The sequence below is a fragment of the Podarcis vaucheri genome (genome assembly GCF_965113315.1).
Source record: "Podarcis vaucheri genome assembly, chromosome: 12".
NCBI classification, from domain to species: Eukaryota; Metazoa; Chordata; class Lepidosauria; order Squamata; family Lacertidae; genus Podarcis; species Podarcis vaucheri.
Genome location: NC_138750.1, coordinates 10,304,527 through 10,314,526, shown reverse-complemented (window position 1 = coordinate 10,314,526; position 10,000 = coordinate 10,304,527). Strand labels below are relative to the sequence as shown.

Sequence of the window (10,000 nt, the reverse complement as noted above, 5' to 3'; positions counted from 1 at the left end):
TATGGTAATTGACTGCCAAAGTTGGCAGTCACCTATTGCGGGCTATGTGGGCAGATACAGTCCAGAAATAATAACTCAGTCAGGACCCAGTCCTGAATGCAGATGCAGATATTTTGTGCACATGGATGAAGGGGTTTGATGCTACTATATGCAGGGCATCTTGGGGAAACAGGATGAATTATGACTAGGAAATGCCTCCATTGCACATGTTACATACATTTCCCCAATAATTTGTGCAGCTTTCAAAGTGCTTTTTGCTCTGGTTCCAAAATGTCCTCCATTCATAACTGGCTATCAGGTGGGGGCCGGGCAGGGATACAGGGACAACGCTTTCATTTCCCGTCTATTTCTTATTCCAGTGCTGTGAAATGTGCTGGATCTTCTTCATTCTGCCCCTCTGGTCAAGCAGTTTGTACTTCACCAAGTAGTCCTCCGTTTTCTTGGGGAAAGGTGGGAAGGTGGTGCTTGTGGAGGCGTAACTGGCTTTCTGGAAATGATGGGCTGGAGGTTTGAGGGCTGGAGAGGAAGAAGATAAAAGCAGAAGCAAGTCAGACGAATCAATTGCTGGCACCTGCAGATTTCTCCCTCTGTATCCCACAGCCACACAGTAATCCAAATACGTAAAAGGAGGAAGATATTAACTTTGCAAAAAAACCAACCCTGTGCATAAGTAATAGTGATCTGTCTGAAATTCCTTCCAAATTTGATCACATTTAAAGCTGAATTTATCAAGCTTGCACAAAATGAGAACTCAGACATAGGATTTGGCTACATTAGTCAGATTATAACGTTATAAATTTGTTATAACAATGTGACACCAGATGGCACTGTAGAGCTGAAATCGAAAGTCAAAGATAATTTCTGTTTTATAACGGTTTTTAATAGCGTTTTTATAGTTGTGTAGATCCAGCTATAGTCTTCCTTTGCAATCCCCACTTACCTGAATTTTGCGATGCACTTCTTAATGGCACATGCCTCCCTGATATTCCAGGGGATTTCACTCACCTGAGCGTTAAATCAAACAGCGTCCTCGATTACCTGTTGGTCTCTAGGGATCTACTTAAGTGTATTTCCTCTTTTAAGATCGAGAATGTACAATTTAGTGATCATCTTCCCCTTGTAGCTAAGTTTTCCTGAACTGGCAGCCGGAGGCTCATAGACATGCGACCCAGATGGTAACCAACGAATCTCTCCAAGTAAGAGGAATCAAATGGTCCGAGACCCAGGCTCAAAGGTACCAGGAATTCTTTCAAAAAGAAATCCTCGGGCCCCATTCCAACATAGGCTCTGCCTCAGACGAGCATAGCATAGTGCTGAAGCGCTTCCACCATCATACGACTGATCTTTCGTCCTTCTTTAGGTTACCACCCAAAAATTTAAATCGAAACGAGTATACTTACGGTGCCCCCTGGTATAATTCGCAGTGCAAACAAGCAAGACAGCGCCTCCGTGCTATATATAATGTATATAAGATCTCCGATGCATCTACTCTGCCAGCCAGTTATGCCCAAGCCAAGCAAGCCTACAAACGCACGCAGAAAACCGCCAAGCGTGAGTGGCAACATAATCGTTGGCAGGCTTTGATTACTGCGTCAAAACCACACAGATCCAGGGAATTCTGGTCTTTGATTAACAGAAGGGTGAGGAAATACCCAAGGGCAGTCATCTCTGCACCGACATGGGAATTGTTCCTGAAGAAATGCTTCTCACAGGCAGATGCTCCCTCTGACCATCTGATGCATCTGTTTACCCACCTACCTATCTGGCCTCCCACCGATCCTGACGAAATAGCCAAGCTAATAGCCCAGCTGAAATCGGGCAAAGCCCCAGGGCCCGACCTGATCCCTGCTGAAGCCATCAAACTACACCCAAAATGGTGGGCCGGCATCTTGGCCAAAACCTTCGATGCAATCAACGCTTCCGGTCTCATCCCCAAAATATGGAAGGAGGCCATTATAGTACCAATTCATAAAAAAGGTTCCCCAACGGAGCCGGAAAACTACCGTAACATCAGCCTCCTTTCGATCATAGGGAAAATTTATGCCAGCTTTTTGCTGACTAAATTACTGCGATGGGTAGATGAGACTAACCAGATTGGCCACGAACAAGCAGGGTTCAGAACTAAACGCTCTACAACAGATCATGCGATAATTCTTTACCATCTGGCACGGAAGTATTCCTCCCCTCCCCGGGGCTACCTCTGTGCTGCCTTCTTAGATCTAAAGGCAGCCTTTGACAGCGTTCCTAGAAATATTCTTTGGGAGAAACCTGCGAAACAGGGCATTGACAGAAGACTCTTATGGCTCATAAGTCAGCTCCACGAAGGTACCCTTGCCAGAGTGAGACTTACTCCTGCGGGCGACCTCACAAATTCGATACCAATAAACAAGGGAGTGCGCCAAGGATGTATATTGGCTCCCTGCCTATTCAACCTTTTCATCAGCGACATGCGAGCACCCCTAGTTAACTCATCTCCAAGTACACACGCGCCTAGACTAGCGGATTACCGCTGCCCACTCCTTTTATATGCGGACGACGCGGTAATTCTATCTTATACACGTGTTGGACTAACCAGAGCTCTGAAGATCTTTGCCACGTATTGCCAACTCAACCAACTAACCATCAACCATGCTAAGTCCAAGATTCTGATTTTCTCCAGAAGCCGGAGATTATACAAATGGAAGCTTGGTGGAGCAAAAATAGAGCAAGTCCTAAAATTTCAATATCTAGGAGTTATTTTTCAATACAACTTGGGATGGAAAGCTCAAATTCAACACCTACTTAACAAGGCCAAAACCCTGTCATATGCGCTCCTCCGATTTTTCTTTTCGGACGGAGCTTTGCATGTTCCCTCGGCCCTAAAGGTGTTCAAGGCAAATGTGGTTGCAGTGCTTGCTTATGCTGCCCCGCTCTGGGCCGTGATGACAGACCTTGCTCCCCTTGAGACTCTGCAAAGCCAATTCCTACGTCGGCTCCTAATGCTCCCTCTGTGCGTAAGCAACGCAGCCATGCGACTAGAATTGAAGATCGCATCCTTAGAAACTTGCCTGTGGAAGCAAGTCTTCAATTACTGGTTATCATTGTGGCATAGATTACCAAACCATTACCTTGTCCAGTGCTTATGGCGAGATGAATTCTCCAGCCTTTGGACTAGTAAAATCCATGCCAAACTCCTGAGCTATGGAATCTCTCCCTCAGATTCCCTAAAACTAGACCAAATCACTGCTCAAAGACTGATCCGTCAAAGACTGGATGACATCGACTTACAGCAAAATTATATGCTGGGGGGAGGTGTTTGTTCGCCCCAGAACATTGGTATCACTTTAACTTACCGCGTTCCATCATACCTCTCCTCCCTTTCGACTGTTGCCCATAGGCTGGCCTTCACCAAAGCGAGGTTCAACGTTTTCCCCTCCAATGTCCTGAGACATAGATTCTCAAAGGGCCAAGACCCCGCCACGTGCGAATGTGATAAGGTGACGCCGGAGTCGCTCCAGCACATTATGTTCACCTGCCCCTTGTTCAAGGTGCCACGGGCAAATTTGTTGGGATCAATCATACAGAAACTAGAGGGTACCCCACCAAAATTCCATCTTGCCCAAATCTTGCAGGATAAGGATTCCCACACGACCCTGAAAGTGGCTAGGTTCCTGGTCGCTGTCCTCTCCCAAAAGCGACGCCAAGGAGCGCTACAAGCTAATTAAGGCGTAGCTTGCCTTTCCATCTTATAGTATTTTATTGTTAGAGCGGTGTTTTAGCGACTGTTTTTCTTTTCTTTTTTCTTTTCCCCCACGGCACAAGCTGTCACTTATGTGTTGTTTTTACCTGTATGGGCCTATGGCCGTAATAAATATTAATAATAATAATAATAATAATAATAATAATAATAATAATGATGATGATGATGATGCACTTCTCCAGCCAACCAGTGTTTACAAAAATGCAAATATTAGGTTAAAGTGTGCCTGAAAATGAATATACTACTGAACACCAACATACAAAAATACATTATATGGGGAGAAATTGCTTGCAAAAATATGCTTATGAGGAGAAATCTGCACTGAAATGCTGAGGAGTTTTCATGATGATTTAAAAAACAAAAATCCACAAATTGCTGCAGAAATGTGGAGAACCAGATGTAAAATGGGGAAACTTGAGAAACTCAGAGAACCAAAATGGACCAATCCTTCCATCCCTATTTACCTCACTTAGGCGAGGGGTGGATGACTTGTGGCTTTGCGACCACATGTAGCCCTCAGCTTAATTTCATGTGGCCTCAGCCTTACTTCAAAAGCCACCTGCAGATGGCTTCTGGGAAGAATAATCAAGCACGTGGCTTGACATAAACAAGCAATGAGCATGAGAGTGAGACCTCTGATTTTGCTCAGCAAATATGAAATAAATGTTTGCAGCTGCTGATGTAAGACCAGGGATGGCTGAGCAGCTCAGACTCTTTCTTGCTAGTAAATGCAGGATCAATAAGGCTTTGCAGCACCCTTGTGCCGCCTTGGAAACAACTCACGCAGAGGACAACTTTCCTCTGGGAAAACTTTCCAAAGTAGCAAGTGTAGTGAATCCGTGGATGGCCTAGATCCAAATTCCCATTCAGTTACGCAAGTCACTTTGTCAGCGCACTTCAGCAAACTCACAAAGTTGTGGCAAGGATGAAATGGGATAATTCCACATAGGCTTTGGAGGAAGCATGGAATACAGATAACAGAGCAAAGTCCGATCTGATCCTGTCCTCACGCCATGGCCAAGCCGCTGCCTCTGAGATGCCTCCAATTGGGTCATGGAACCAACTAGCTCTCTGCCTACTTGTGATTCCCAGAATGTTAGCCCGGCTAATGAACTTCAGTGGGTCTACTCTTGAGTAGAACTAATATTGCATAAAATCAGTTGCCAACTTATTTTCTGAGGGAAGGGAGTTGCACCAGCCCCCAGCCTGTTGACTTGGGTCACCCTTTTCCGCACGTTGAGTCACAATATGAGATGGTTACGGATTTGTCAATGTAAAAAACTGCTCACCCGGATTCTGCTATGCAGACATGCAGTAGCTCTGGCTATGTAAGCAAAGGTCTTGTCAGATAAGGAGTGCCAGATTTACGTATAAGCTAAACAAGCTATAGCTTAGGGCCCCACTTTTTTTGGGGGCCCCCAAAAAAAATTAAAGGGGAAAAAAGCCTGGATGTACGTTTCCAAAATATAAGATAAAAAAACAAATAAAACAAAACCTACCTACAGCAGCAGTGTTTTGTGTTGTGTAGGCTCCTATGATGTAAGTAATGGGCCCCGCCTGCTAGCCTGCTCCCTAAAATATCACTGGCTTGTGCATTTCTATATATAGGGTGCCTACATTCTGCATGGACTGGTTGCAGGGCAACGTGTGCAAAGGGCTTTAGATACCTATTAGGTCCATAAATTACCATATAGCATATATTCAGCACACAAAAAACCGGCGACAATTTGTTGTTGACAAAGGACAGCTGGACATATAAAGGGCCCCATTAACTTCAGTAGCTTAGGGCCTCATCAAACCTAAACCCGGCCCTGCAGATAAGTGGTGATAGTTGTTTGGAACCTGATGAGCTGGTAAGAGGGAAGAGTAAATCTCTTCGCCTGCTCCAGAACAGCCAGATACAGCACTGGTACTGGTTTTCTTACAAGGGTTTAAACGCACGCAAACCTCAGGTGGTGGGTCAGTTGCTGGTGTAAGGCTTGTAGGAACCTGCTCAAGGAAGCAGTTGATGTTCAGAGTACAGTGGTACCTCTGGTTAAGTACTTAATTCGTTCTGGAGGTCTGTTCTTAACCTGAAACTGTTCTTAACCTGAAGCACCACTTTAGCTAATGGGGCCTCCTGCTGCCGTGCCACCGGAGCCTGATTTCTGTTCTTATCCTGAAGCAAAGTTCTTAACCTGAAGCACTATTTCTGGGTTAGCGGAGTCTGTAACCTGAAGCGTATGTAACCCGAGGTACCACTGTACAGATATGGCTGCTGGAGCCTTCTTGTGTTCAATATGCATCTAACCTCGGTTGGAGTGCACAACTGTATGGAAATACACCGTCAAACCACCTTACAAACAGACCTCAATATTTAAGCGTGAAATGCAGAAATGAGGGAATGGGCGGCTAGAGGGGGGGGGGACCTTCATTTTTGCAAGTACATTATTGCCAAAACTTTTGTGGCAGAACTTTATTAAAGAAAGCAATACAGTACAGCTCGCTTGCTGCATAAGTCCCGTTCCAAATGTCTCTCTCTGTATATATATATATATATATATATATATATATATATATATATATGCTTTCGTAGATTTTCACGGGTACAGGAATGCAGGTTTTGGTGTCTTCGGGTGTCTTCCCGTGTAAGAGTCGGGGTGTCTGTGCGACGTTTCGACGAGGTCTCACTCGTCATCTTCAGGCTGGTGCTTTCGGCTTCTTGTTACTGGAACAGAGCAGAGTCTGGTGTTTGAGTTCCTATAAATACTGTTGAGGGGTGTGGTGTATAGCCTCCAACGTTCTGGGCAGAGAGGAAGTTCCTAGATTAGTGTGCCTTTTCTTCTTTTGTTCCTTAATTACTTGAGGGATATCTTGGGTGATTTCATGAGTGATATTCTGAATACCACTGGGTGGGTCATTAAGTGTAGATTAGTTGCTAAAGCTTTCGTGTCTTGACCTCTTGAGCTTGTGAAGAGTTTTTCTGAGAAGATGGCTGTGCTGCATTTAGTTGTGCTCTGGCTTGGCTTCGTGTATAGGGGCGAGCTGTGGTTTTGTGCCTTGTGCCAGCCAGATCTGTGTAGGGATTGCAGGGGGGTGCAGCATCCGGAGGTGCCACTATAGTTTGGCTACTGGATGGAGTCTGTAATATGTCTGTGGAGAGGGTCTGGGTTTGGGTCTGGTGTGGTTGATTGGTGACGGCATTCTGTGTGCCTCTGGTTCTGGTGTCGGTTTTTGTGGGGAGGGCTAATTTCCAGATGTCTGGCAGGCGGGACGTGTCGTCACGTTTGTTCATGTTGTGAGGGTGTTTCTCTATCTCGATGGCTTCCATGATTATTCTCTTGTGGTGATGTTCCATGTTAAAGAGCAATTTGGAATCTGCAAAATTAATTTCGTGTCCTGTTTCTTTCATGTGTTGGAAAAGAGAGGAAGTTTTTTCTTCTTTTTTGACGGTATCGCAGAACACAAGAATGCCGTCAAAAAAGAAGAAAAAACTTCCTCTCTTTTCCAACACATGAAAGAAACAGGACACGAAATTAATTTTGCAGATTCCAAATTGCTCTTTAACATGGAACATCACCACAAGAGAATAATCATGGAAGCCATCGAGATAGAGAAACACCCTCACAACATGAACAAGCGTGACGACACGTCCCGCCTGCCAGACATCTGGAAATTAGCCCTCCCCACAAAAACCGACACCAGAACCAGAGGCACACAGAATGCCGTCACCAATCAACCACACCAGACCCAAACCCAGACCCTCTCCACAGACATATTACAGACTCCATCCAGTAGCCAAACTATAGTGGCACCTCCGGATGCTGCACCCCCCTGCAATCCCTACACAGATCTGGCTGGCACAAGGCACAAAACCACAGCTCGCCCCTATACACGAAGCCAAGCCAGAGCACAACTAAATGCAGCACAGCCATCTTCTCAGAAAAACTCTTCACAAGCTCAAGAGGTCAAGACACGAAAGCTTTAGCAACTAATCTACACTTAATGACCCACCCAGTGGTATTCAGAATATCACTCATGAAATCACCCAAGATATCCCTCAAGTAATTAAGGAACAAAAGAAGAAAAGGCACACTAATCTAGGAACTTCCTCTCTGCCCAGAACGTTGGAGGCTATACACCACACCCCTCAACAGTATTTATAGGAACTCAAACACCAGACTCTGCTCTGTTCCAGTAACAAGAAGCCGAAAGCACCAGCCTGAAGATGACGAGTGAGACCTCGTCGAAACGTCGCACAGACACCCCGACTCTTACACGGGAAGACACCCGAAGACACCAAAACCTGCATATATATATATATATATATATATATATATATATATATATATAATTATTGAGGCAGATATAACAAGTTAGCGTTGTGAACAGAACTAATGTAGGCCTATTCCAGGGTTGTGTTGCGCAGGACATATTGTTAAAAACAAAATGATAAAAGTTTTTTTCTTTTAAGGAAGGAAGACAGTGACTTCCACCCCCAGGAAAGTCTACTTTTAAAAATTGTTGCTTCTGGTTCCTTGAGGTGGGATGGTCATTGTTGCTGGTTTTCAAGTTCAGGCGATCTATGGAGGGAAATGCAAATCGTAATTGATGTGCCTAGAAATCATTGATGCTAATACACTAAACAGGAACAAATATATTTTTGCTTAACTCATTTTGGGGGTTTTTTCCTGCATCAACTTAGGGTTGGCTGCATATTATAAGACATACCACTACCCAAGTAACTGAAGGACTTCTGAGATAATAATACATTGCTCACCTATTTCAAGGCCTTTTCAACCAGGGATCATCAACACTTCCATTGTGCCACTATTTCTAGGCGCAGGTCTGTGGTATGTAGGCATGGGCCCAAGCAGTGTTTTCGTTCTTGTCCCACCTCTTTTTCTGGGAAAATCCACTGTTTGCCACTGAATCAGAAAATCTGTGGATAACCCAGCTGAGATTTGTTGTTCTGATTCAGCGGTAAGCAGCAGGTTTTCCCAGGGAAAGAGGTGGGACAAATAAAAACAATCAGAAGTGTGGATGAGCCCTTCGCCTCAGGGAATTTAGAAATGGACAAGTACTCTTATCTTCATGTCTCAAGTCAGAGGAGTAACGTTAAGTACTTACATAATGTTGAAAAATTAGTTCCTGACAGAAATGGACAAGCTCATGTTGGATTAACTTGGAAACTACCTGAGGTCTTCCACACACAAAAAGCTCAGGTAATTTTTTGTGAGTTGATCTAAGAGCTTGGAAAAATGCCATCTTCGTCCCATACAGGTTTTCCTTCAAACACCCTCCTCTCTTCCTTTACGTGCTATCAGCAGTAGTGGTGATGGGCAGTGAGGAAAGAGAGGTTTTTCCAATTTTCCTTCCTGCTTTCCTTCCCTCTTTCCCCACTTTCCTCCTTCCTTCCTTCCTCTCCACTGTGTACATTGTGGGAGACCATGGGAGATGTAGCTCTCCGAAATAATGCTTCTCCCGTTCAGTCTAAAGGAGCAAAGCAGAGCTAAACACTCCTATCTACTACAGTGGACCCTCCGGATACGGACTTAATTCATTCCGGGGGTCTGTTTGCAGCCCAAAAATTACGCAAATAGAGACGCACTTCTGCACATGCACACGGCACAATTGTGCCCTTCTGGGCATGGTCAAGGTGCGCAGAGCGCTTCTGTGCATGCACACACGACAAAACCCAGAAGTATACGCTTCTGGGTTTGCTGCAGCCATAACCCAAAGATTCCTTATCCAGAGGGATACATAAGTAGAGGTACGACTGTATATATCCTTTTTCTGGTCTTTGAAGTAAAGATACATATACATAGATCCTCTAACACTATCACCATGCTAGATAACGCTGCCGTGTAAAACCCACAGCCACTTCCCCTGACCCCCACAGGTTCAGAATCAGACCCTGAAAGTCCTTTAGGACAGGCGCAACTTCAGGAACACAGGCACAATGGAAGCAGTGTGCTAGAGACTGTTATTCCCGTCTCTACATTCCTGAACTAGTGGGATGGTTCAGCAAGTCCTACACTCAGCTTCGCTGGTGTTGCTATGGTAACGCAGTGCACCTGGCATCCTTATCTCAGAACATCTGGATGTGGGCTGCCTGTGCTGCTCAAGTTACAGATAGGTAGCCATGTTAGTCTGCCATAGTCAAAATAAAAAATTCCTTCCAGTAGCACCTTAAAGACCAACTAAGTTAGTTCTTGGTATGAGCTAGTTAGTTCTTGGTGATTCTTGATGTCAGATATAAACGGACATAAATCTGACATC

At 44.8% G+C, this 10,000-nt stretch overlaps 1 protein-coding gene across 7 annotated transcripts in view; it reads right to left on the bottom strand.

Moving 5' to 3' along the window:
• Nucleotides 1-10,000, bottom strand: part of PDE1C (phosphodiesterase 1C) — a 265,314-nt gene continuing 255,314 nt past the window's right edge. For 4 of the 7 annotated variants that reach the window (XR_014212338.1, XR_014212340.1, XR_014212341.1 and 1 more), the window contains one exon: nt 8,036-8,301. Coding sequence is in view for 1 of the 7 variants with exons in the window: in XM_082192834.1 (XP_082048960.1) it covers nt 344-516 (173 nt within the window). In the remaining 6 variants the exon portion in view is untranslated. Of the gene's footprint in view, nt 517-8,033; nt 8,302-10,000 lie in introns of those variants that run through there. The other 3 variants (XM_082192834.1, XR_014212337.1, XR_014212339.1) reach the window with 3 other exon arrangements.